The sequence below is a fragment of the Lissotriton vulgaris genome, chromosome 6 (assembly GCF_964263255.1).
Source record: "Lissotriton vulgaris chromosome 6, aLisVul1.2, whole genome shotgun sequence".
Classification (NCBI taxonomy): domain Eukaryota; kingdom Metazoa; phylum Chordata; class Amphibia; order Caudata; family Salamandridae; genus Lissotriton; species Lissotriton vulgaris.
In genome coordinates, this window is record NC_141694.1 from 1,024,733,807 (window position 1) to 1,024,761,027 (window position 27,221).

Consider the following 27,221-nt stretch of genomic DNA (forward strand, 5'->3'; position numbering starts at 1 on the left):
TGGTGGTATCGTCAACGGGATCGTCGACGAGCTCGTCGTCAGCAACATGGTAGCCGGCGTCGTCGACATCGTCGTCGTCGAAGTCGTTCTCGCCGTCGACACCGCCGTCGACGCCAGCTTTGCAGTCATTGTCGTCGACGTGGAGATGGTCACTCTCGTCGACGACGAACAGGAATCTGGAGCCTTGAAAACCGTCGACGGTGCAGGCGTCGACACAGCCGTCGTCGACGAGCCCGTCGACGAGGCAACCTTGGCAGAGTTGTCCTTTTTAACACTCGTCGACGACGTACCTGACAGTTTAATCGTCGACGACTTCTGCCTCTTGTCGGAAGCGACCTCCTGAACAGGAGTTGAAGGCTTCTTGACCCCTCGATCTTTCTCCGAGGGAGGTGAAGAGATTGTTGAAGACTTTTTCACCTTTTTTGAGGACTGTTGTTCCTCAGGCTTACCCTGCCTCTCCTTTTCACCGTGGTGAGGAGATTTTTGGGCAGCAGGCCTGTCAGACCTATCAGAGGTCCCTGGTAAGGCCTTGTGACGGGACTCGTCTGAAGCAGAAAGGGGGGACCTACCCCTCTTCAGAGACTTCCTGGATGACACCATCGACGAGGAGCCCTCACTGTCCGAAGAGATAATATCCTTCCGTCCTTCATCTTTTGAAGCCATGTGAGGAGACGTCCTTCCCTGTCCCTCAAGGTCTTTGCTGAGAAGGATCTGCAAATCGGACAGCCTGTTGGTTTATGGTCCGGATACAAGCAGTAGATACAATCCTCGTGTTTGTCCTCGACAAACAACCTCTTTTTGGAGCAGGTGGCACAGGCTCTAAAAAGGGCTTTCTTCTCAGACATGATGAAAAAATATCCAAGTAGTTGAAGAAATAACAAGAAAAAACTGAAGAAAACTGAGCAGAGCTCAATGGAGACTCCCTTGCACAACGTGCGGTAGAAAATCTGAGGCTCTGAGCTTCTCTCAGGAAGGTTCTATGGGGTGAGGCTGCTCTGATTGGCTACTGCAGAATTTTGGTCTCTTTTACAAAAAGAGGTGGATAAGCTACAAAATGAGATGAGGCCTAGGCCTATTTTTTCACTTTGTGCTTACTACTATGGTATTTTCTATTTACCGAGGCTCCCATTCCGACGACGGGGAATGATACAAAGCATGGGAATCTATGAAAGTTCCAATACTGGGGCAAACATGGGTACCCTCTCTCGTCCATGATCTTTGCCCTGGTGCCTGAGCCACTTGCGGCCTGGATTCGACAGGACCCACTGGTATGGGGAATCAGAGCCGCGACTGGGAAGAGCACATCTCCCTATATGCAGAAGATGTCCTACTGTACGTTACAAGACCCTATTTCTCTATGGCTAGGATAATTCAATATCTTTGATTGGTTGTTACTCTGGTTACCGTATTAAGAAGTCCAAATCAAACATTTTTATCTTGTTGGGACGGTTGCAACAGCTCCCTCCTGAACACACGGCCCTGGTGGTGACCGAGGGCTTCTAGTACCTCGGTGTCTATGTCACCTGTAATCCACACATGTTTAGTCAGCGGAACTTGTTTCCCCAACTGGAGCAACTCCACAACGACGGGGCATATTGGAGTACCTTGCCTTTGTCTTTGATGGACTAAGCCGTGCTCTATAAAATGATGACCCTCCCACGGTTTCTATATATGCTACAAAATACACCCCATTCGATTCCAGTGGAGGTCTTCAGTAAAATAGACCAAGAACACTGACTGCTCTTATGGAACGGCGGTGCTCTGCGTGCAAGACAAATTACAAAGAGGAATATATGATGGAGGGCTAACAATCCCAGATGTTAGGAAGTACTATTGGGCATCACAGTTGCTAGTGTTAAATGAGTGGGTTTTCTCTGACAGACAGGAACCGGCCTATCAGTTGACAGAGAAGTGATGAGGAGTGATAGGCAAAAGGAGATCTTCTATTGCAAAAGCGATTGCTATCACACACACAGAGAAATTAGTCTGAATCTGGAGGGAGACCCTGGGCTGCCTGGGTTGGAGGGACAGGCTCACAGCCCTAACTTCTCTATGGAGAAGTGATCTGCTACATGAGGTGGGCACCCTGACGGGCTTCCCTCGGTGGGTGACTATAGGCATAGAACATCTGGGCGATGTGTGGATAGATTGGTCTCTGATCAGGTTCGAGTTCCTTCCTCTGGAGTACAAGATGGCAGAGACTGAGCATTGGCGATACCTTCAACTGGGACATGCCCTGCATGTGCATGTCCTCAAAAACAACGATTTGCTAGACTCTTCGCCTTTAGAGAACCGTTAGCTCACTGAACCTTTAATCGAAAAAGGAATCTCCACTATTTACCGGAAGTTAGTCAACAACTCCCCTGATCTATTGGGTGCCCTAAGACATGCATGGACTGATGATTTAGGCATCATTGATGATGATGACTGGATGGGGGTTCTTCAGAGGCCACACAAAAAAGCTATTCAAGCCAGGTTTCGGTTGGTCCAACTTACGTTCCTGCATAGGACGGATTATTCATGGACCCTCCTGCATAAAATTGGAAAGGCTGATACGCCACTATGTACTAGAGGCTGTGCTCAGGAGGGTAACTTTTTATATATCCTATGGGACTGTCCGGCGATTTAGGGGTTCTGGCACCGAGTGGTAGGGGTGATGTCCTGTGTCATGTCTTTGCAGGTGCCTGTCGATACTAAATGGTAACTACTGATGATGGAAGAGGCGGAAAGCTGGCCTAGATACCAGACGATATGGCTGGCGATGGCGACTGGGGTCCAAAATGCAATATAGCAAGGAAATGGGGTGCATAAACTCCCCCAAGTGTCATTGACTGGGAGTTGGACCTTGACTGGTGGCAGAGAAGGTAATATTTCAGAGTCGTGGTTGCCCTAGAGAATGGGCCAAGATATGGGGGCGGGGGGGCTGGAGAGACTCAGCTGAGCTGGGACAGTGTCCTGCTTAGAGGGGAGAGCAGAGGCTGTGGAACTTTATTATGCCATGCATATTATCAATTTGTTCACTGTACATTTCCAGGCAATGACAGTGCCAACGATGCATTGACTCCAATGATGATAGCGCAAACAATGTCTATGTCGGTGTCACTTCATGTTATATATGTACAACTGTGTTTCTTAGTGTCCTGCTGTGTATGAGTGTTTTTTCAATAAACAGACGTTAAGTTACAGAAATCTGCGGAAACTCTAGAGAACAGTCACGCTCTGGACTCAGCTGTGCAAGTGGGACAATAAGGGGTCATACAACTACAGATGAGGTAAAAAGGGTTCAGAAGGTTGTGAGAATGATTCTCCTTACAAAGGAAAAATATTAAGCTGGTGGAAATATTGGAAACAAAACAAAATAGGACTGTTAAAAATATGAAGGTTAGACGAGTACCAGATGGTGAAGGAGAAGTAGACCTTAGAATCCATCCTATCTTATGGGAATGCTCATGGAGGGAACCACTGATGTTAAGAACTGAAGACATTGAGGATCCAATGATTAACATGAGGACGGGTGCTACAATCATCTTGGTGTTCAAAGACAAGGTCATAAAGTGACAGATGATTCCTGGTAATGGCTCAACATGAGCAAACGATCAATGAATAAAAACCTGATGCCTCTCTTCCCAGACACTTTCTTTGCCCCACAGGTAAGTAGAAAGAAACCTGATTAAGTGAAGAAAGACTGTATTGTAGAGGAGCTGAAGCATCATGATTCAGAACAAAGTGTATTTGTTCTCAAATGCAAATGTTGCTTTGAGACTACTAGATTACTTACAAGAGAAAGTCATCTGTGTCTAGTGTGGTAGAGGTTCCAAGGATACATCAGGGCCCGCTAACCACCCTAGGGACCATAATTATGTCACTTACTACATATAAGCTTAAGAAACTCAGGAAATTTGAGATGTAGTACAGCCAGATGGGTCTGGCACAGAGGCTAATACCTGTACAATGACAGCCGGAGCCCAAGCAGCCCCCATGTATGGAGTTGCCTATATTTTAGCTTTGTGGCCATACTGTTTGGCATATCAATCTCACCTTTATAGTACTCAGACCCATGAGCTAGCCCTCCTTAGCTTTACACCTGACTTTTATAAGACCCACAAGAGTGATCCACACCTCTGTTTACTTCACACCCCCGCACAACTGCTGTCCAGCAGGCTATCAGGTGTGGTCCGTCACGTACCTTTTGCTTCTAGTTCAAGTTAACCCAATGTGGAGTTGGGTGAGTTTTAAATCCACAGATGTCATACTGCATAACCAATCTAACAAGGAGGACAACCAGAAGAAGGCAATCAGCAGGAACAATCTCCCGACGGCAATTGATAGGGTGTAGCTTCTAAAGACTCTCTCCAGCGCGAGTCTCCACTTTGCTTTCTTTCTGTATTCTGTACTAAGATGCTAAAAAAATCCCAATAAAACGAGTTACCAAAAAAACACAACCTCAAGGCAGTCTCCCATTTTCTTTAACAAAAATATTTTGAGCTTTCGGAGACAACAAAATAAGATAGAACTTAAATTAAGTTTTTTGACATTACGCGAACTTCTGATCACTTGCTTCCATTTGCCCAGTTTATAATACGTTTTTTAAGGTAGGGACTGGCATGAGTAGTTTTGAGGTGGTTTTCCTACTAATTATTTTAACTAGTGCTAACCAAGTAACTAGGTTGGAAATCAAAATTGCTGTGTAGAAATCAATTAGATACAGCTACATTTCAATAGTACATTGTTTAACACTATGAGGTCTGTGGTAAACTCAAACGTTAGTTTTAGCATCAAATCTAACCAGAAATTCCCAACAAGATAAAATGGGGACAGCAGACAGGAGACATACAAAACAGTATTTTGAAATAAAGATCCAAATTTTGAGAAAAAGCATTCTGAACATTAACCTGTTTGCCCTTCAACACAACCAGGGAACATAATTAGAGACCGTACAGAAATTTGAATAACAGGATTGTTTTTAAATACATACTATGTTTGACTCAGACTTCTCATTGAAAAAATCCGAAAGAACATAAAACATTTAGGGTACGAAAGTTATGCTTCAGAATTGGAACCGAGACACAACCACAATTTTTATTATGAAACACCAAGGAATTTGCCCAATGAACATACATATTGCTACGTCTGAAAAGACTTTTCAGGCAGTACAACTACCTTCTATATTCTTTCATAATATATTGTACTAAAATACATAATCAGTGCTTCAGTGACCTATGTACATCAATACAAAAACTGAAAGCTCAGGAGAATACTTGCAGAATTGCCATCCATCTTACCTACCCAAATATAGTTCAACATAATATACAGATCTGTGCTTTATGTGTAAGCTAATAAGCGTAAAACAACCATATAAGTTACAATGAGATCTAGCTAAACAAATAAAAGATTGAGCAAACAAACATTGTTTGCACTCCAAGAAAATTGGGCACATTCAAGACACATTCTCTTCAAGTGCAGTCATCTCTGCCTTGGTGGAAAAAACATCTGCCAACATATGTTTTGGGATTTCTGAACCCCTTACTTTCAACGTGTAACATGCATTTTCTACCTTTGCCAGGCTCTGTTTCAGTGTGTACAGCTTCCTGGAGATTTCATAGGGTCCTGCATTTCCAATGTATGAAAATCCATCATGAATCTCCCTAAGAAACTGACTTAGTTCAAAAGGTGTGTCAATGTCACCGTTTCCCACGCTGCCAATGCACAGTCGCATCAGTTCTCCAGTGAGGTCAGCTACACCCAATAGGTAATCCACTGGTGTTACTTTCAGGCTCCAAACAGAGGGTGGTTGTTGAGTATCAGAAAGTTCAGATGGCAGCTTATCAAGTGAACTGGGCAGACGGTTTTGGATAGACTTGCACACAGGCCTATCAAGAGATTCTGATGAAGACTTCTCAGGAGGTTCGGAAGGAACCTGTCAAGGAACAAAAATAGGCAATTAAAGTAAGCAAAAACCTGCCAATCAGAAATCACTCAAGATGAAGCCAAACTGCAGCTGACTACGCCTTTGTTTTAAAAAATCTATTTAGCATGTATTTACACCCAAAGTGAGGAAAGCTAAAACCCCCCAGTTATGCAATAACAAAAACTCTCAGCCCTCAGTGGTAGCTTGTATAATGCAGAGAACGCTGCAGTCTTACACTCGCATACATATGTCTGTGTCCAGCAGAGTAAAGCTCAGGATTTCACTTTGGAGGTCTGGGAATAGTTAAGACGTAGCGTGACAGATTCAGTTTCATGTGAGTTGTTGGACCTGGCCATCTTTACAGGGTCAACCCCAGACATTTTGCTTAGAACCATTCATTTTTGTGCTGAATTCGTTTTCTTTTTGGCCCTAGGTTTCTGTGCACTTTACCACTGCTAATCAGTGTTAAAGTGCTGATGCTCTCCCTGACTGGCATATCTAATTTACTTGTAAATCACTAGTAGTGTGGCATACCATATGTCCAGGGCCTGTAAATTAAACGTTACCAGTGGACTTAACTCATATTTTTTGACTGGGGGAGAATGTTTTGATTTGTTCAGCATTCCGTGTGTCTCTTGCTTTCTCTCCCTAAATGCGCTGGGCATGCCCAGACGTGGGTCCTGTGCTCACTGTGCCACTTCATTCAAGCTAGCCTGGTTGATGAGGGGTATAATGTACAGGAGGCCTGGGCTCCACTCGAGACAATAAGGGTCTAAGAGCAAGAAGTGCCTAAGAAACTCTAGCGTGCAAAACTGCTGACATTGCACATTCTCAACAGAGGTGAACACATCTAACCAAAACTCCAGCCCACTGCTGAAAAATACCTTGCATCACCGCTGAGTGGAGACGTAATTTGTGATCCGCTAGGCATCGCCGACTGAGTGTGTGAGCTCTGGCATTCAGGGAACCTGTGAAGTGTTGAACCACCAGACATATGCCCTGATGTTCCAGCCATGTCAAGAGGCGCAGGGTCCACAACGTCACCTCACCCTGTTTGTTGAAGTACCACATGGTGGTGGGGTTGTCTGTGAATACCTGCACTAGACTTCCCTTGATGGAGAATAGAACGGATCTTAATGACAGTCAGATTGCACGGAGCTCAACAACAGGTTGGTGTGGAGTCAGTATACGCAGAGACCAGAGTCCTCAAATCTCAATTTCTCCCAGATGGCCAACCCATCTCAGGAGTGTTGTATTTGTCATCACTGTCAGATCTAGTTGAGGAAGGAAAAGGGGTCTGCCGCTAACCCAATCCCGGTTCGTAAGCCACCACTGTAGGCCCTCTGCAGTTCCCTCTGTGATCTGGACCATGTGGGAGATGTTTCCCTGATGCTGTGTCCATTGAAACTTCAAATTCCAGTGCAGGGCCCACATATGCCATCGGGCATGTGTAACAAGCAGGAGGCAATGAGTCCCAACTGCCTCAAGTCCTGCCACACCGAAATCCAGGATAGAGGCTGAAAGATCAGGATCATAGCCTGAATATCATGACTCGCCATGCCGGAGGATAAGCACGAAACTGCACTATGTCCAGAACAGCTCTGATGGAAGGGTTTTTGAGGACTAGAAAATACCTGGAATTGGAACCACAGCCTACTTCTGCACCAGAACCCTCTCTAAAGCTCCCCTGGCCAAGAGAGTCATGACTTCCTCACGGAGCAAGGATAGATGATCCTCTGTCAGCCGGTTGTAAGATGGGGGCATGGAGGGCGGGGTAGTCTCGAAGGGGAGGGCGTAGCTCCTTCGGACAATATGCAAGACCCGCCTGTCCTATGTTATGGCTTGCCAGTGGAGCAGGTCATGATAAATCTTGCCGCTAACTGGATGCCCCTGTTTGTACAGGGCTTGAAGGCTGCAGCTGCACGTGGTGGGGACCAGACCACTGGCTACCTGACCCACGAGGTCTGTGGGCACTGCGCCCTCGTCCACACAGAGGCTAGGGAGCAGCTCAGTGGCTGTGAGGAAAGTGGCATGGCTGGAAGCCCCTTCTGTAGCCACAAGAGGAGTGAAAATCAGATTGAGGTGGACATGGGACTGCAGAGAGAACCAAGGACTTGGAAGTAACCACCAGTCCTTAAAGCACGCCAGCGTTGAATCTGCCTCGTCTCTGAAGAGACGGGTGCCATCGAAGGGCATGTCTATAAGGGAAGCTTGGACATCCCCTGAAAAAACGAGTCATCCTCAACCAGGCGTGGCTCCCCAGGTCAATTGTTGATGAAACCGCTCTGCCTAGTAAACCGGTTGCATATTGTGAACTTAGCTGGGTCTCTCCTGTCTGCAACAGCATGGGAGAGGATGGCTCGTGCCTCCTCCAGGACCTGTGGCAGCACTTGCGCAACCATGTCCCACAGAGTGTGAGAAAAACGTCCCAAAAGGCATGCGTTGTTCACGGACCGCAATGCGAGGTGGTGGAAGAAAACATCTTCTCCAAAGAGTTCAGCCTCATGGATTCCCTGGTGCAGTAGAGGATGCGTCCTGAAAATGTGAGGCTTGGACCACCAAGCTCTCAGGGGTAGGGTGCTGGGTGAGGAGGTTTGTGTCCCCCGTGGCGGGCGGTGGCCGTGGGCGATCATCCTATGCACAGGAGCCCCTATGTTGGGTTTGGACCAGGTCCTCAACAGGACATCAATGATGGGAGAAAGTGTTCAGATGAAGAGACTCCCGTTTGCAGCATCTTTGTCAAGATGTTGGTCTTGACTGCCACTAAGGACAACTGAAGCAGCACTCTTCACCACCACTGCATATGAGGTTCTCTCTGTAGCTTCATTAAGGAGAGAAGGCACATCAGTATCTGGAGAAGTATCCAGTCCACTGGCTTCACCCAGTTCCTCACACCGTTCCACATTGGGGTCCTCTACGCACGGCTGGTATTCTTCATGGCCCAGTGACCCCTCCCATACCTCTCCGAGACCTAGCCCATGGGAAGCTCAAAGGCACGTTGCCAGAATAGGGCCGTCCGAATAATAGGAGGTGCATAACCTCATTAACTCTTATTGGGCTGGGGTCGCGCCAGCTCCCGGAATATTGGGGTGATGCGGAGTCGGCCCAGGCACAGGCTTCGAAGAACCAGGCCAGGAATGCTGATGCTCCTACGTCAGCTTGCAGACGATGAGAAGTTGAAGAGCGCTTTAACTTCTTGTGGCTCTTACCTGAATATCCGAAGGACTTGGAGTGGAATGATGATGACTTTGAGCTCTGCGAACTATCCCGGGACCTTCACCTTGACCAGAATCTCGATTTTCACAGAGTCGTATGTTGGGCTGCCATGAGCTTCAAGAACCCGCCCCATCAAAGCTTTCGAGTTCATGGCCTGGCAATCGGAGCACAACTACGTTTCATGGTCGTTTTGGAGGCACCATAGACAGACGAGATGCGGGTCTGTCACTGACATCAGCCAGTGATGTGCTCCGCAGGGCTTAAAACCTGTCATCCTGGATGACATATCCTACCACACCAGGAGGTAAACCACAAAAATTGTCAACAAAACATCGGAAAATTCCAGTCAAAAAATGACTTAGAGGTAGCTCTTCTCTGGGATCATCGCTGGCTGGCGCGGAAAGAAAAGAACTGATGTTAGCGCGCTGAGGTGGTGCCTATAGAGGTGCCGCAGATGTCACTTCCGGCACGGTCGATGCCTACTGAGCAAATCAGCGCCACCCACCGACACGCAGGGGTACTGCTCACAAAGAAATCTTCTAGATCCTGTATGATGCCTGTGGAAATTCAAAAGTAAGGAATCTGGGGCGAGATGTCTCTCTCAGATCCACCCTTTGACTGCATATAAGTCAACCCTAAGGTAGACCCTAGGTCTCTTTTAGAGTGGGGTGCAATGTATTAAACGGATAGACGTGTACTTTTACATTTTACATGTTTTAGTAGAAAGGCTCCTGAATTCGTTTTTCACTGTTAGGACTACCTGCCCCATAGGATAACATAGGGTTGCATTGTTACAGTTAAGTGCTAACTTTTGATTGGGACTAAGTAGCCAGTACATGTTCGGTGTCTTTGCAACTACTGAAAAACCCTTTCTTATAGGAAAGTCATCGTTTTAATTATAATTTTGAGAATGCTAATTTTAGAAATCTGGCATTTTCCTGCCCTGAGCCCTTTGTACCTGCAGTTTGTCTTATGTCACATAACTGTGTGTAACTGACAGACTTTGTGAATTCCTTCCAGATAGTCGCAGAATAGAAGAATTAGGCGTGGCTGAATGGGATATATGCTGGCAGGATCGGGGGCGGAGCTGATCACAGCCCCACTTGCAACTGAATGGGCTGTGTTCTGCCTTCACACACATAGCTTATCACCTCCACATTTTTCACTGCAGTCAGCTTGGAGCCAGGAAATTCCTTGCACTTCAAGGAGACTTTCTAGAAGCATCTCCAACCTTCCAAAGGGGAGGGCACCAGGTAAAAAATAGGACCCATAGACATACTCTTTAGTTCATTCCTGGACCTGCCGAAGGCCTCTCGGAGGACTGCCTGCGGCTGCAACCTGCTGTGCACCCTGCAAGTCAGCTTTGCTGTACTTGGAAGGACTACTTTGCTGCCTGGAGCCTGCCTTGAACCCTCAGAGGTCAGCTATGTTGGAGAGCCCTACATCTTCACCTGAACCAGGACCACCACAGTGACTACAAGGGCTAGTTTGCGGGCCTCCTGTTCAGAGCCACAGGGACACAAAAGGCTCTTACCACATCGGCCCCAGCATGAGAGAGTCCTGGATCTCCAAGTGGTGTCATACCAGTATTGGACCCTTGGATGTGATGCTAAAGGTGCCCAGATGGCTAAAACCCAAATCTGGATGTTAACATTTTTTGACCAAAAACTGCTCTGAGAACCAGGAGCAGACTGAAGCCAACCTGCTCAACTATCTACATGAGGTGCCTTGCCGGTCAGATGGACATTGTGTCTTCTCCCACTAAGTTCTCCACTGCAGCAAATCCTATTCAGCAGTCCTTCGCTAAAGGAGTTTCAGACCTCATGGCACTGTCTTGGGCTACAGCCCTCTGCTGGAGATTTTCGACTTCCAAAAAAAAGAGAATACGTTTGAAAATAGAAAGCTTCACTGCTGCTTTGACCCAAGGCTCCCTAACAACAACGTTCCCTCCTTGGACACCACTTATAGCCATGCCTCGCTGAACTTTACCTTCTCAGAACGTTTTTCTCAAAATCTGTTCTAAGAAAAGAAAAAAAAGTCCTAAGGTAAGCACTAGCTGGGCCCAATAAATTGTTTGCATCTGAACCGTACTCCATCACGGCCAACCATATTTTGCGACATTAACTCAGTCTTGCCCGACTTGATGTCTGCATTTGGCGCTTTAATCTTGAAGGAGCTAGTTTCTACTAAAAACGTTAAAAATTCATAACTCTGGTTCAACGGATTGGATTTTTTGTCATTTTGTCTCATATCATTTATTAAAATGTAATCCATGATTGGAATGCGGTGTGTTTTCACTTTATTATTGTTTCAGTGCTGCATAAATACTTTCCACGTTGCCTCCAAGTTAAGCCTGATTGCTTTTTGTGCCAAGCTCCCCAGGTTTAGGCATATGTTAGTTTAGTGATGTTATGTGGTTCAACCTGCAAGGAATTGTGGCTGTTGCTTGACCAGGGCTTACACTCCTGTCAACCAACAAGCACATTTCTCACATAAGTACATCCAGGACATTCAATCCTTCCTTCTATTCTAGGCTCTATAATATGTCATCCCTGAAAATATCTCCTTAATCATCAGAAGCCCTTTTACCCAGTTATGGGAATGCTTGGTCTGTTGATTTATCAAAGAAGTAGTGGAAATATGCCACGTTCGGCTTCTATTTCCTCATTAGTCTTTTCGATTCTCATCTTACAAAGCCAAGTTGCATTTTTTTGTCATAGGAAAACCTACAACCCATCATATGCTGTTCTACACAGAACACATACAGATATGTATAGTGATACTGATAAAACCACTGCTTAAAAATGCAGTGGAAATCTACATAAATTGTAATGCTGCATTACACGGCCATTTATACACATCTTCTTTTAAGAAAAAAATATTTAAAGCATAGAATGTTGAATAAAAAATGATGACACAAACATTTTAAACAACTTTCACACATATGATAGGCCCTCATATGCAGATGCTAAAAATTCTGTTAATCACCATTGCAATTAAAAAATACTAATATTTATCTATATTATTCACTTTATATAGATGAAGAACACCACACTTCTAAAAATGCTAATCCTAATCGATTTAGAAATACAATACCTCCAAATGTTATCCCCGTTCTTCCTTTTAGGAAATTTACTGCTCTTCCAAACTTCAAAATTAACCTTACCACTCTAGGGATTGTTGTAGTAGAAAGACCTTCCAGACAGAGCTCAATGGCCTCAGTGCAAGCACCCATGTAATACTCTTCAAAGATTCTTCTCAAATAACGTTCCTGTGAATGGACTAGGCGGCAAGAAACTGTGCGACAGGGACTAATTGACATAACCTGCATAATCGGCAACCAGTTCAGATCTCCTCACAGATCCACGAACGAAGTAGCTGAATTCAAATCTTCATAGATTAATGTGTTTGTGTGTTACGTGTTTTGTGTGTGTATGGGGGTGTGTGACAGAGAGAGAGAGAGAGAATATGTTTAAGTCCAAACAGAAATATGCTTGTAGAGTCAACAACACCTGGGCGCACCCGAAGCAACCCTAAATAAACTGCAGAAAATTCAAAATGCTGCCGCCCGGATCCTCACGCATACTCATGCCAGAGCTTCAGCCAAACCTTCTCTGAAGCTCCTTCACTGGCTTCCAGTGAGGGAACGAATAACATTCAAAGCCTTAAGCCTGGCTCATAGGCTAGTGCAGAATCAGGGCCCCCCCATTCTGAGGAAATACATACAACCCTATAAAGCCCCTAGATCTCTCCGATCGGACAAGGAGTCCCTCATCACCGTGCCCAGATTCAAAAAAGCCCGCACGGGTGGAAGACGTTTCTCGATCCACACAGCGCGCCTATGGAACGCCCTTCCTCGAGATCTGAGGAAAGAATCAAACTACCTACGATTCAGGAAACGACTCAAAACTCACTTGATCCCCTAAAACAACTTTTAACCACTTTTCTTTTTAATTGCTTCTGTCTAAAATTGCTTCTGTCCAAAATTGCTGTCCCCCTCTTTTACCCCCGCCCCCACTGGTGTAAGGATTTTTAGCGCTGGGATACCTCAGGGTGACTACGCGCTCTATAAAATTTTTTAATAATAATTTAATAAGTTGTCTCAACCTCAAACCAATGTTGTATTTTACAAGAACAACCACATCATCCTCCTTAGTTTGTTCTAGGTGAAGTTATTTTAAACTTTAGGGTTCCCCCACAATCAGATCACCTATGTGGCTATCAGACACAATCAAACAGCCAATAAGTCTGAGAATCTATTCGACTTTTAAGATTTCCAACTCCCTCCAAATGATAACAGGAAAATACCTGATGTGACTAAGTTTATTAATATAGAAGATTAACACCACTGCTGCGGAGGATGACCTGTTGACTTCCTCTGTACTACTTTTACTAGGCAGAGCACGTCAACTAGTCATCCTTGTAGGGATATGCATGGGAAGCTCTGGTGCCGATTTTGTCCACCAGCCACTTCCTCAGTGTTTAAGGGAGGTAACTCAGAAAAAGAGAGTCTCCCCTTACCAGCAATTTCATTCTCAAACCGATCCCGGTTTAGGGATCGTGGGAGAATCAACCCCTGCGAAGGGAAGCGACCCCCCCTTTCCATCCCACAGAATTGAAGAGTTGGCAGTCCTTTTCTTTTTTTTGCTGTATGTAGCTTTTCAGGACTACCAAGATAGTAAAAAGCTTGAAAAGACATTATTGGAAAAGGTGAATAAATGATTAATGGCTTAATAGGTATCAATCAATCAATCATAGCATTTGTATAGCGCGCTACTCACCCGGAGGGGTCTCAAGGCGCTGGCGGGGGGTCTGCTACCGCTCGAAGAGCCAGGTCTTGAGTTGCTTCCTGACGGATAGGTGGTCCTGGGTCAGCCGGAGATGGATGGGGAGGGAGTTCCATGTCTTGGCTACCAGGTAGGAGAAGGATCTTCCTCCAGTGGTGGCTCTGTGGATGCGTGGAACGGCGGCGAGAGCGAGGCTGGTGGATCGCAGCTGGCGGGTGGGAGTGAGTGTAGAAGGTCAGGCAGTTGTTGAGGTACCTGGGGCCCAGGTCGTGGAGAGCCTTGTGTGCGTGGGTGAGGAGTCTGAACGTGATCCTCTTGCTGACTGGGAGGCAGTGCAGGTCTCTCAAGTGTCCGGAGATGTGGCTGCGTCGGGGGATGTTCAGGATGAGTCATGCGGAGGCGTTCTGTATGCGTTGGAGTCTTTTCTGAAGTTTGGCTGTGGTTCCGGCGTAGAGGGTGTTTCCGTAGTCCAGTCGGCTGGTGACGAGTGCCTGGGTGACCGTCTTCCTGGTTTCGGTGGGGATCCATCGGAAGATCTTTCGGAGCATACGCAGGGTGTTGAAGCACGACGACGAGACGGCGTTGACTTTTCTGGTCATCGAGAGGGAGGAGTCCAGGATGAAGCCCAGGTTCAGTGCGTGGTCCGTTGGCTTGGGAGCGGTGCCCAGTGCAGGGGGCCACCAGGAGTCGTCCCAGGCGGAGGGCGATGATCCCAGGATGAGGACTTCCGTCTTGTCTGAGTTAAGTTTCAGGCGGCTGTTCTTCATCCATTCGGCGACTTCTTTCATCCCTTCGTGTAGGCTGGTTCTGGCGGTGGCGGGGTCGTTTGTGAGGGAGAGGATCAGCAGGGTATCGTCGGTGTAGGAGATGATGTTGAGGTTGTGTTGGCGTGCGATGGCTGCGAGGGGGCTCATGTAGACATTGAAGAGGTTCGGGCTGAGTGATGATCCTTGTGGTACGCCGCAGATGACTTCGGTGGCCTCGGATCTGAACGGGGGGAGGCGGACCCTCTGGGTTCTTCCGGTGAGGAACGAGATGATCCAATCCAGTGCCTTCTCCTGGATTCCGATGTTGTTGAGGCGCTGCACTAGGGTGCGGTGACAGACCGTATCGAACGCTGCGGAGAGGTCCAGGAGGATGAGGGCCGCTGTTTCCCCGTTGTCGAGCAGGGATCTGATGTCGTCTGTGGCTGCGATGAGGGCGGTCTCTGTGCTGTGGTTGGCTCGGAAGCCGGACTGCGAGTGGTCGAGGGATCCGTTCGTCTCGAGGAAGGCGGCAAGCTGTCTGTTGACGGTCTTCTCAATGACCTTGGCAGGAAAAGGGAGGAGCGAGATGGGACGGTAGTTCTTGAGGTCGGAGGGGTCCACTGTTGGTTTCTTCAGTAGGGCGCTGATCTCGGCGTGCTTCCAGCTTTCCGGGAAGGTGGCGGTGTTGAAGGAGGTGTTGATGATGTCCCGGAGTTGGGGTGCGATGATGGAGTCCGCTTTGTTGAAGACGTGGTGGGGGCAGGGGTCGGTTGGTGATCCGGAGTGGATGGTGTTCATCAGGCGGGTGGTGTCTTCGGTGCTGATCGATGTCCAGGCGCGGGGGGTGGTGGTGGAGGGCGTTGGCCCGGTGGTTGGGTGCGTGGTCTGTGCGCCGAAGCTGTTGTGTATGCCGGCGATCTTGCTGTGAAAGAACGAGGCGAGTGAGTCGCAGAGGTCTTGTGAGGGAGTGATGTCGTTTCCGGAGCTGGGGTTGGAGAGCTCCTTGACGATGCTGAAGAGTTCCTTGCTGTTCTGGGCGTTGTTGTCCAGTCGTTCCTTGAATGCGGTCTTCTTGGTGGTGCGGATCAGCTGGTGGTGTTTGCGGGTGGCGTGCTTGAGGGCAGTCATGTTGTCTGTGGTCTGGTTGTTGCTCCAGGCTTTTTCGATGGTACAGCAGGTCTTCTTGGAGTTCTTGAGTTCGTCGGTGAACCAGGAGGCTTTCTTGCTGCCGGGTCTGCTGGTGGGGGTCTTCAGTGGTGCGAGGATGTCTGCGCAGTAGGCGATCCACTGTGTGAGGTTGCTGGCTGCTTCGTTGGGGTCTGTTGTGCTGGCGGGAGGGTCCTGGCTGAGGGAGGTGGTGATCTGGTCAGCGGTGATCTTGTTCCAGCTCCTGCGAGTGGCCTGTTGCGGGTGGTGGTGGGTCGTGGTTCTTCTGAAGCTGAAGTGGACGCAGCTGTGGTCCGTCCAATGAAGTCCGGTGGAGTGGCTGAAGGAGATGTGCTTGCTGGAGGAGAAGACGGGGTCAAGCGTGTGGCCGGCGTAGTGGGTGGGGGTGTTCACCAGTTGCTTGAGTCCGAGGTTGGCGAGGTTGTCCAGCAGGGTGGCGGTGTTGTTGTTCTCCAGGTGGAAGTTGAAGTCCCCTAGGAGGATGTAGTCAGCGGAGGGGAGGGCGTGCGGGCTGATGAAGTCTGCGATGTCTTCGCTGAATTGTGTGCGTGGTCCCGGGGGTCTGTAGATGAGGGTGCCTCTGAGGGTGGTCTTGGGATCGGTGTGTATCTGGAAGTGGAGGTGTTCGGCGGCGGTGAGGGTGTCGTCGGAGTTGGTCGTGATGCGGATGGTGTTCTTGTGTACGATGGCGATGCCTCCTCCGGTCTGGTTGACGCGGTCCCTCCTGGTGATCTTGTACCCGTCCGGGATGGCGATGGCGGGGGCTGAGGAGGTGTTCATCCAGGTTTCCGTGAGGAAGGCGACGTCTGGTGAAGTTGTGTCGAGGAGGTTCCAGAGTTCCACGGCGTGTCTGTGGACGAAGCGGGTGTTGAGCAGGATGCACTTGAGGTGGTTATTGTTGGTGCTCGGCTCGGTGGGTGCAGGTTCGCAGGCAGGTGTACCGGCAGGCTTTGCAGGTGAAGGGTCCGTGGGTGCGTTTCGGGGTGGCACGGTAGCAGGTGGGGTTCCGGCCGGCATTGAGTGCGTTGAGGGTGGCGGCGTCGTAGGTCCGTCGGGTGGTCTTGCATCGGCGGGGACCAGGGGTCCTGGCGCTGGGTGCGGTCCAGGCGGGGACGGGCGCAGACGGGTTTGCCTTTGGCGCACAATCGGCGCGCCCGCCCACTTCGCGGTCGCTCTGAGGGCATCATAAGTAAGGAGCCGGGAGGGAGGAGCAGCTGGGTGGCGGGAGCGGGGCGGCGAATGGGCTGGAGGGGGGCGGGGCCGCAGGGAGGCAGCGGCGGGAAAAGTAGTCGGAGGGCGGCTCAGCGGCGGCTGGGTCGTCCGGCGTCTGGAAGCGGCAAAAGCGAGGCAAAGCGAGGCAGGAAGCAGTGGTGCCTGGGGGCGACCTCGCCTGGTTACAGGCTCAGCGGTCGCTCCGCGGTATTACCCCATATTCAGTGCTGGGTGGAAGTAAAATGTGAAATTCACAATAACTGAACAGCAGCTAAAGGGGGCTTACACACTGCATTATGCTGAGGTGGTAAGAAGCAGGGGGCACATGGTGCACATGACTAACTTCATTGAGAGTCACCAGCATTCTGCTCTTGAACAAGGATCACATCTAACGAAAGACATTTCCTTTGGCACTGGGGACACATTTGGCATGATGTGCTTTTGTGTTATTGAGTGTGTTTCAACTTGAACTAGTTCTTTTCTCTTAGCTTTATTGGAAAAGTTATTTGCAGCGTTGAGCCAGATTAAGTGAGTGTTTTGAAAATGTTGTGATTACACTTTACTACACTTACAGCATTAAATTGCAGCTCATTGCATACACATGCACACAGCATTAATTTCTAGAAAATACCTCTGCATTTTACATAAACAAGACATTTTTAGATAGAAAACAGAGATGGTGCCTTGTTGGACGGCTGCTTCCGGGACTCTAACTCAAATAATGGAGGAGAGCTCCAAGGCACAATCTGATACTGAGACAGCATTGGAGGGAGAGGGTAAGGGAGCAAAATCTGGGCTTGACAATTCAGTTGGACTTCCTTCCGATGAGGGCTCATCTTCTACTGATTAGGAGGAACATGGCCATGGGAGCTGTGACGTCCCTTCGCAAGCATGAATTGCCACGAGCACAGGTAGAGTGCTTACATGGCAGACTCCTACTTTAGTTCAGCCACAAATTCTGTCTTTCTCTGCAAATACTGGATGTAAGGTCAATACTGATATTGTTTGCATATTGACTACCTCCACATTGTTTCTGGATGCAGACTTCCTTTAGGAAATTGTTTCTCAAACAACTTTGTGTGCCTTACAGTTTTTGAGGGAACATGGAGGCACTATGGCGCCTCACTCTAGGACACACCTGTGGACTCCCACTTCATTCAGGCAGTTGAATACATTTCTGGGCCTCACCCTGAAAATAGGAATAGCGCACAAACCAGCTGTACAGAACTACTGGTAAACTGGTATGGTTTTAGCAACACCCAGTTTCGCACTGGTTATGAGAAGAAATGTCTTTTTGATTTTGGAGCGAATACTGCATTTCAAGGATAATGAAAATTTGCCTAGCCTTGGTGCTGGTAAGTTTAAATTCTGTTAAGGGCACAGAGACGAGGATTATGCCTTCTTCCTTCGCTTTATTTTTTACGGAAGCAACTTTTTAGTAACACAACAAACTACATTTCCCATGAACACTTGGGAAATAAAATAAAAACGAAAGTCTCAACGGGAGTTCTTCGTCTCTGACTCCAATCAGTCCTTATAGTCCTTCTACAGTGTCTCCTCTTCCTCTTTCTTCACGCGAGGCACATCCTGATGGACTTCACAGATCCTGCTTGGAACCATCATTTCCTGCAAGAAAGGCAGTGTTGGAGGCTGAGACTGGACCCAATGTAGTACAAAGCAAGCCAAAGTTGAACCGTACAACAACATTACCAGCTCAAGACTGTAACTACAGACCCATGAATGGATTACTTACAGCATTACGGGGAGGGTCCACATCTTCAGAGGTCATTGGGTGGCATAATCCTCGCCTCCGTGTCCTTAGTAGAATTGAAACTTATCGGCACCAAGGCTAGGCAAATTTACATTCTATTGCAGGACTGGAGGCTTCGGATTATGCCAGTTCAAAGCTTCGGATTATGCCAGTTCAAAGCTTGTCGACCACTAGCCTGGCAACATCCAGCACCGGCTTGAAATAAAACCTCTTAAAGTTGGAATCCGAGGACCAGTCGGCCGCACTCATAAGATCCTCCAAGGGTGCTCCCAAGGCGAAAGCTTTAGAGGCCATTGCACCTCTTGCTGAGTGGGTACTAAACTGCTTAGTATCGATCCCCGCCTCCTTCATTACCCAACGCACCCATCTGGCCATGGTCGGGGATGCGACTGCTCTGTAAGGCTTGCGTAGCGTGATGAGCAGCTGTCTCTCACCCGGAGGGCGAGTTTCGTCAGCCATCTCTTCATAAGCACGGAGGCACTGCACAACGCATTGGTAAGGGGAGTCTGGGAAAGTCGGGTATGAAATTACCCTGGTGTTGCTCTTTGTTCTCCTACTCACCGGGAAAGTCACCCCTTCCGGGGAAAATACTCTGGCAGAAATGGACAAGGCTCTGAGACGCGCCTGCATGACAATAGACACAAAAGCATTGCCAATTTGGCCGTTATCTCCTTACGAGACAAAAACCAATTTGGCTGCCAACAAAGAAAAAGGTTCAAAACCCTATACACATCCCAGTGGACCGAATACCTTGGCTCCAGGGGGAAGCGAAAGACGAATTCCTCTAAGGAGCCTGCAAACCAAAGGATGTGGCATGCCGAGATTGCCGAAGGGAAGGTGTTGATTGACCGATAGTCCAGGCCGCCCTCCACCAAACTTGCAAAAAAATTAAGGACATGGACTATATCCGCCCCCATGGAATCGGCACTCCGTCGCATACACCAACAACGCCATCTGTGCCAGGCTGATGGATATCTCTTGGTCGTGCTGTCTGCCCACGCCTTGGAGAGCAAGTTCTCAGCCTTTGCCGAAAGGTCTGGTAGCGTCCAGCGACGCCGGAGATCCTCCAGGCCATCAACCTCAACGTTCCTTCTTTCACTAGACGATGCGGAACGAGGTCGGGATTGAAAAGAATGGGAGGAAAGTGGGGGAGTCGTATTGGAGAATCCCAAGAAAGTTCCAGTAGAACCAGAAACCAGGCTTGAGACCCTCACCAGGGTGTAATCAACACCACCTCCGCCTGTTGGCGGCGAAGCAACGCCAACACTTGTGTGACCATGGAAAACGGAGGAAAGGCATACCCCTGCTCCCTCTGTCAGTCTTGGAGGAAGGCATCCGTCGCCTCGGCCAGAGGGTCCGGCCGCCAACTGAAAAATCTCGGTAACTGATGATCTAGTCTGGACGCAAAGAGGTCCACCGAGAAGGGGCCCCACTTCTCCACAAACTAGAGAAAACCTGAGGGTCCAGCTTCCAAATGCTGGCGTCCAGTAGGTGACATGAGTGCTAATGGGCTACCTCGTTCTCCCACCCCGGTAGGTACTCCGCCATCACAGAAATCTGGCCAGAAGTCCTTGGCGAGGTTTGCCAACATCTTGAACCTGGTGCCTCCAGGTGGTTGATGCAACGGACTGCTGAGACGTTGTCCATCCTGAGAAGGACACATGACGGCACCCGGTCCTTCGTCTAGCACCGCAAACGACCCCACCAGCAACTTCAAGCAGTTGATGTGCAAAGAATGCTCGTGTGTGGACAAGCTCCACCAGTGGAATACTCGCCGCACCTGACCACCCCCACCCGGAGCGACTGGCGCGGGACTCGATAACAAAATCCGGAGCTGCTCTAAATATCGTTCGACCGTTCCAGGCCTCCATGTGCATAAACCACCACCTCATTTTGTCCTGTATCTCGTCAGACAGGGGAATCAACTGAGAGTACGTCAGACCCTGTCTGAGGTGGTACGCCTTCAGGCGCTGCATGGCCCGATAGTGCAAGGGTCCGGGGAAAATGGACTGAATTGAAGAGGCAAGAAGCCCCACAAGATGCGCCAACTGGCGTAAAGAGATGTTGATTTCGCCAAGGTCTGACGCAACTCGTGTTTGATCTTCTCCATCTTCCGGGCGGGAAGCCTCAGAGTAGAAGACACGGAGTCTATGTTGAACCCTAAGAAGGTTGCGCATTGGACTGGGACCAACAGAGACTTCTCCTTGTTGATAACGAAGCCCAAACCCTGAAGGAGGTTGATCACGGTCTGTAACTGGGTAGACAGCCTCCCGGGACATTGGTCCATGAACAACATGTTGTCTAAGTAGACTGTCATCCGTGCACCCCACGCTCGCAGGAATTCCACCACCGGCCTGACGACCTTGGTGAAGCACCACGGAGCGGAGGATGGCCGAAAGAGAAAGCGGTGGACTCGAAAACCTGACCTTCCCACTCGAATTTGAGAAAACACCGATGAGGGGGAAAGATGGGCACTGTGAGGTACGCATCCTTCAGGTCAAGCCGGATCATCTAATCGGAAGGCCTCAACACATCCTGAGGAGGTGGATGCCCTCCATCTTGAAGTGGTGGTAAACCAGCCACTCGTTGAAATGTTTCAGGTTGATGACCGAGCGACGGCCGTCACCGACCTTGTCGACCAAAAAGAGATTGCTGATTAACCCACCTGGATGTTCCACCGAGCAGCAGATCGCCCCTTTTTGGAGGAGGGGGAAAACCTCTTTGAGCAGCATGTCTGTATCGCTCAGCGAAAAGGAAATGAGGCAGGGGCAGTAGAGCTGACGGGGACGGACATGAAACTCCATCTGGAAGCCCTGGACCGTCTGTCGCTTGTCAGGGAAAACCATGCTGGGAGGAATTGCGCCAAGCGCCCCCCCCCCCCCCGCAAGCTCGCTGATGGCAGCACACACATCGCTTCCAGCACCCTGTTGCTGGCCTCTTTGGCCTCCGCGGCCACAGAACTTCTGCCCTCTGGTGGGATAGAAATTATTGAAGCAGGAGTTATCCTGGTACTGCCCACGACCAGAGCTTTGGCCCGATCGGATCTGCCAAAGCAGCCGGACGAGCGGCCCCTGCTTCGTCCGGCCCGGTCGAAAACCCAAGGGGCAAACAGCTTTCGAATATTGTTCTATGCCTTGTCAAGGGAGGTGAAAGTAGCGACAAACTTCCACAACTCTTTGACGAAGGGGTCGCCAAACAGGCCCCCCTGGGCCACGGCTCCAGCCTCGGAGGTCACCCAATTTGGGGTCCACCTTGATCAGGAGGGACATCTGCCTCTCCATGGAGAGCGGGCAGTTGGCATTGCCAATGAATATTATTGTGCGCTGCTCCCAACTGGAGAGAACCTCAGGAGAAATTAGGGCACCTGGCACCTAAGCCTCCTCGGCCATGTCCAAGATCTTAGTGACATGCCTTACGGCATCTAAGAGTTTGTCCTGGCAGGTGTGCCAGGACCGGTCGATACCCTTCTTAGGGTCTCTAACAAACTTCGCAAGGAATGTTGCCATCTTAGGGTCTATTGCTGGGGTCAAGGCAACCTTCTCCATCAAAGTGGAGGACTCGAATACCTGACCTTCCCACTCAAATTTGAGAAAACGCCGATGAGGGGGAAAGATGGGCACTGTGAGGTACGCATCCTTCAGGTCAAGCCGGATCATCTAATCGGAAGGCCTCAACACATCCTGCCCACAGGAGACTGCGAGCGTCTTTATCCATGGGCTTATGCAGACGGCTTGCCACATCCTGGGCTACCTTGACACCAGGGATCCAGTCCGAAGACCTAGGGTGGACCAAATCGTCTGGATCCAGCATGCCAGCTGACACTGTTGGGCCTGGGATAGGAGTGGGGAGCCATGACGTAGAGGAACCCGCTTCCTCATTCTTGTCGAGGGAGTCCCCAGTGTCAAAGGGCTTGGGGGAAGCAGTACGCGGAGTAGCTGGGGTGCAATCCGTGGGGGGCAGGGAGTCAGTGTGAGGGGGTACCTGAGCCAAAAATGCACTTTTCAGGTGCGCAAAAGCATCTGAGTCAACCCCCTGGGTGCGAGGTTTCTTGCTAGCGGGTGAAGAGGGTGGAAGAACAGGGACGGCCGCAGGAGTAGCTGGGATAAGAGCCACCAACTTCGCACAAGTATCATCTAGGCGCGCTGATAGTCGCTGCTCAAGGGGACCTATAGCCTGGCCTCCAGCCCTGTAAGATCGAATCATCTGCCAGGTAGAAATCATCGTCCCAGGGATATAGTCGAGGGGGTCCTCCTGGTATTGGTCCTGCTCCCCCTGCATATTGAGGTAGAATTAAACTCCGCAAGTATTAAAAGGAGCGCCAGGCAGCGTTGTGCAGTAGCACACAATTGAAGCCTTGACAGGCACAAGACTTTGGAGCAGGGAGGAAGCTCGGGCGAATGTGGGTGGCCAGAGGCGCACGATAAACGGGCAAATCCCTTGGAACACAGCAGCCCTTCCTATTACAGGGCAAGCCACCCGGGACAGTGTCCCACAACACTCGCTGCGAATTATGACCCCTCAGGGTGTTCAGGGGGAAAATATACACCCACAACGGGCGTTCATGGGAAAGGTGAAAATACAGACCCTAAACCGGGCGGCACACCGGGTGGCTTAGAAGCAGGCAACGCTCTGATGACAGTGCTCATCGCAAACACCATTATGAGGTGTTTGAAATTCGCGCTGCCCACCGAGCGCACTGTGCCCCCTGGCGGCGGGAGGACCACATCGCAACAATACTGGCCGGTGTCGCGTCAGGTACGGGGAATCTGTGAAAAAGAAACCCCCACAAGCGTTACAGAAACAACGACTAAATAATCATTAACTAAATCCCACATCAGGAGAAGTGAAAATAATCCAACTTAACTTGCTGCTGAGCAGCGAAGAAAGAGGAAGAGGAGACACCGTAGAAGGACTATAAGGACTGACAGGAGTGCGGACAGAGACGAAGGACTCCTGTTGAAACTGTAGTTTTTTTGGATTTACCAAGTGTTCATGCGAAACGTAGTTTGTTGCGTTACTAAAAAATTGCTGCTCTAAAAAATAAAGCGAAGGAAGAAGGCATAATCCGAAGCCTGCGGTCCTGCCATAGAATTCTGCTGAACTGAACCCTGAACCTTCCATTCCATGACAGGCTGTTCACAATTCAGCCTGTCATGGTACATGTCTGCCAAGTTTCTAGATATTTATACTCCTGGTAAGAATAAAGCAGCCAACAAGTCCTTGAGCTTGTACAAAGGGCAAATGCCGTTCAGGCACTACATAACCATTAAAAGTTTGTTACAGCATCAAGATGTACATGTTGTGCGAAAGCTCTACCGGTTATGTGTGCAGCCTAAGGAAAAAAAAAATATATATATATATGTATATATATATGTATGTATATATTCAAACACAAGTTTGCCTGTTAGAGAGGGGACCACACGCAGGAGAGTGATTATCTTGCTTTAATGGTTGACAGGAGGCCTTTCTTACGACTCGTTGCACAGCAATAAAATGAGGCAGTCCATCCCGACGCGTTTCGTGCCAGGTCGGCACTTCTTCCTGGGGTTGTGGGCTGGAAACAGTGGAGAAGGCAAACGATGACCAACACTCCTTTTCAGGTGAATGATGATTCGTACCGCCCCAGTGGGCGTGGCCACCAACATGGCCTGATGGTACATGTAGTGCTGTTTGTTTGTCTCAAGTGAGTCGTTGCTTTTCACCACAGCTTGTAAAATAATTGACTCCCAAGTGGGTTTGTTGTGTCAAGTTCGTCGCACAGAATGCCGCTTACTCCCATCAGCCGCGCTCTCCTGTCCCAAGGCTGAAGCGACGGTTGGCGCTTCTGCAGGACTGCGCGAAGCGCAGCGGGATCCTCTCGTGACCCAGGCAGAGCCAGGACACAGAAAAGCTAACATTTTCAACACGAAAACATCGGGGAAGGAAAAGTGTAGCTGCAGGCACGACCCACTGGGGGCAGTACTTACGTGAATGTACCTGCAGCGAGAGAACTTGGAGCACCGAGGCTGGGAGCACCGAGTTCAGGAGACTTTCCCTACCTTCGCAGTGCCTACACCAATCGTAGCAGGGCACTGTGCTTTTAAAAGTGGACAGCAGGTTAATGCGAGGGAGAAAGGCATTGAAAAAGGCACACTAGCCGAAACCGGTCTGCCGATCCTGAGCTGCTGTGAATAAATGAAGTTTTTCCTGTGGACCTGTGTGGACCTGGTTCTTTCTGCAAAGAAAGTCTCTGGAATAATATAAAGGTGCGGGCCACGCACACCGTAAAGTCCCCTTCCTGAAGTAAGTTCGGCGTTTTCAGTGGCAAAACTTCGTGGATGACTCTCAATGTGCTTGGGAACAACGCCGAACCGCCACCATTTGCTACAAGGCACAAGCTGTGTTAATCTGTAACCTTGCAGACAGCATATCATGAACTGGCGCATGCTGTCAAACAGTGACTTCACAAACAGCGCTTCTAAGTACTTACGGTTAGGAAGTGCGCCAAGGTGCTTTGTGGGACTTGTTGGCTGGATGAAGGACACAGAAAAGCTAACATTTTCAACACGAAAACATCGGGGAAGGAAAAGTGTAGCTGCAGGCACGACCCACTGGGGGCAGTACTTACGTGAATGTACCTGCAGCGAGAGAACTTGGAGCACCGAGCTGGGAGCACCGAGTTCAGGAGACTTTCCCTACCTTCGCAGTGCCTACACCAATCGTAGCAGGGCACTGTGCTTTTAAAAGTGGACAGCAGGTTAATGCGAGGGAGAAAGGCATTGAAAAAGGCACACTAGCCGAAACCGGTCTGCCGATCCTGAGCTGCTGTGAATAAATGAAGTTTTTCCTGTGGACCTGGTTCTTTCTGCAAAGAAAGTCTCTGGAAAATATAAATATATATATATATATATATATATATATATATATATATATATATATATATATATATATATATATATATATATATATATATATATATATATATATATATATATATATATATATATATATATATATATATATATATATATATATATATATATATATATATATATATATATATATATATATATATATATATATATATATATATATATATATATATATATATATATATATATATATATATATATATATATATATATATATATATATATATATATATATATATATATCTGGAAAAAAAAAAATATATATATATATATATATATATATATATATATATATATATATATATATATATATATATATATATATCACAATAACTCCTGCAGGAAGCCCTTCCACGTTAGGAGTTTGTGAGAAGAGCATATGCGAGCTTGCCCAATCTCTAATTTATGTAGATAACTTCTATACAGGAAACAAGCTGTTTAGTAAATTGTACTAAGCGGTCACTCTGGTTTGTGGTACAATTAGAAAGCACCACATAAGATGCCCTCAGGAGTTTGTTAATGTAAGAAGCCCAAAAAAGTCCAGAGCACTGAGTAGCATTTCAACAAACTGCTCTATGTAAAATTCTCCGACTAGCGGGAAGTACATGTGCTCCGACACTTCACAATGAGACCACTTCTTATGTCATGGTTTGGAGTCCCTTGGCAGAAGTTCTCACGCTCACTTGTATACTTAATTACAACAAGTACATGATGGAGTAGATAAAAAACAAGCATTTGCAATGCAATAGGTCTCGCATTTACGCGTGTTTGAGCTACTGGCATTGTAAATGACAATGCCTTTTATTTATGTTTTATTAATGCCAATAGCTTAAACTCACGTAAATGCGAGACCCAGTGCATATTTTATCTGCCACATCTGCCTAGATAAGTCTGTTTTCCCTGAAAACAATTCAGCCTTTATTGGATTTAGGCACAACTACTGAGACAGCCTGTCCGCCAAATGTACAATGCTGCAGATGTCCCTTTCGATATGAGAGCATCAATTAAGAAAAACCTCATGCCACCCAACCCAGTACCAAAATTCAAAAGATCTTTGTCGTTCGTATACAAAAGACAGAAGGAGATTTAGTCATTTACATAACACGTGCCTAAAGCACCCTAACTCGCCACCAAATTTTCAAAGGAACACGGAGTGCCTAAGAAAAGCGAACACAAAGGAAAGTGTTTTGCACCACACCATGCCACTATACTCCAATTTATCCTACGACACACTGCTCCACTCTACACCACACCACCCCACTCTATGCCTCTCCACTCTGACACTCTATGCTACTCTACTCTGTGCCGCTTGACTCTACAACACTCTACGCCATTCCACTCTCCTACACTACTCAACACTATGCCACGCTACTCTACAACAACCTGCTTCACTCATTGTCACTATACAACACTCTACTACTCTCTATGCGCTTCTAATGTGACACTCTACTCACTCGACACTCCACAACACTCTACACCACTCCATACCATACCATTCCACGC

The 27,221-nt window shown here is 48.3% G+C and overlaps 1 protein-coding gene across 7 annotated transcripts in view; it reads right to left on the reverse strand.

Moving 5' to 3' along the window:
* Positions 1 to 27,221, reverse strand: part of TSNAX (translin associated factor X) — a 937,068-nt gene that overhangs the window by 125,003 nt on the left and 784,844 nt on the right. For 4 of the 7 annotated variants that reach the window (XM_086927082.1, XM_086927080.1, XM_086927081.1 and 1 more), the window contains one exon: positions 5,054 to 5,917. In XM_086927082.1, the coding sequence (XP_086783208.1) occupies positions 5,438 to 5,917 (480 nt within the window). In that variant the 3' untranslated portion in view covers positions 5,054 to 5,437. Of the gene's footprint in view, positions 1 to 5,053; positions 5,918 to 27,221 lie in introns of those variants that run through there. The other 3 variants (XR_015296640.1, XM_086927084.1, XM_086927083.1) reach the window with 1 other exon arrangement.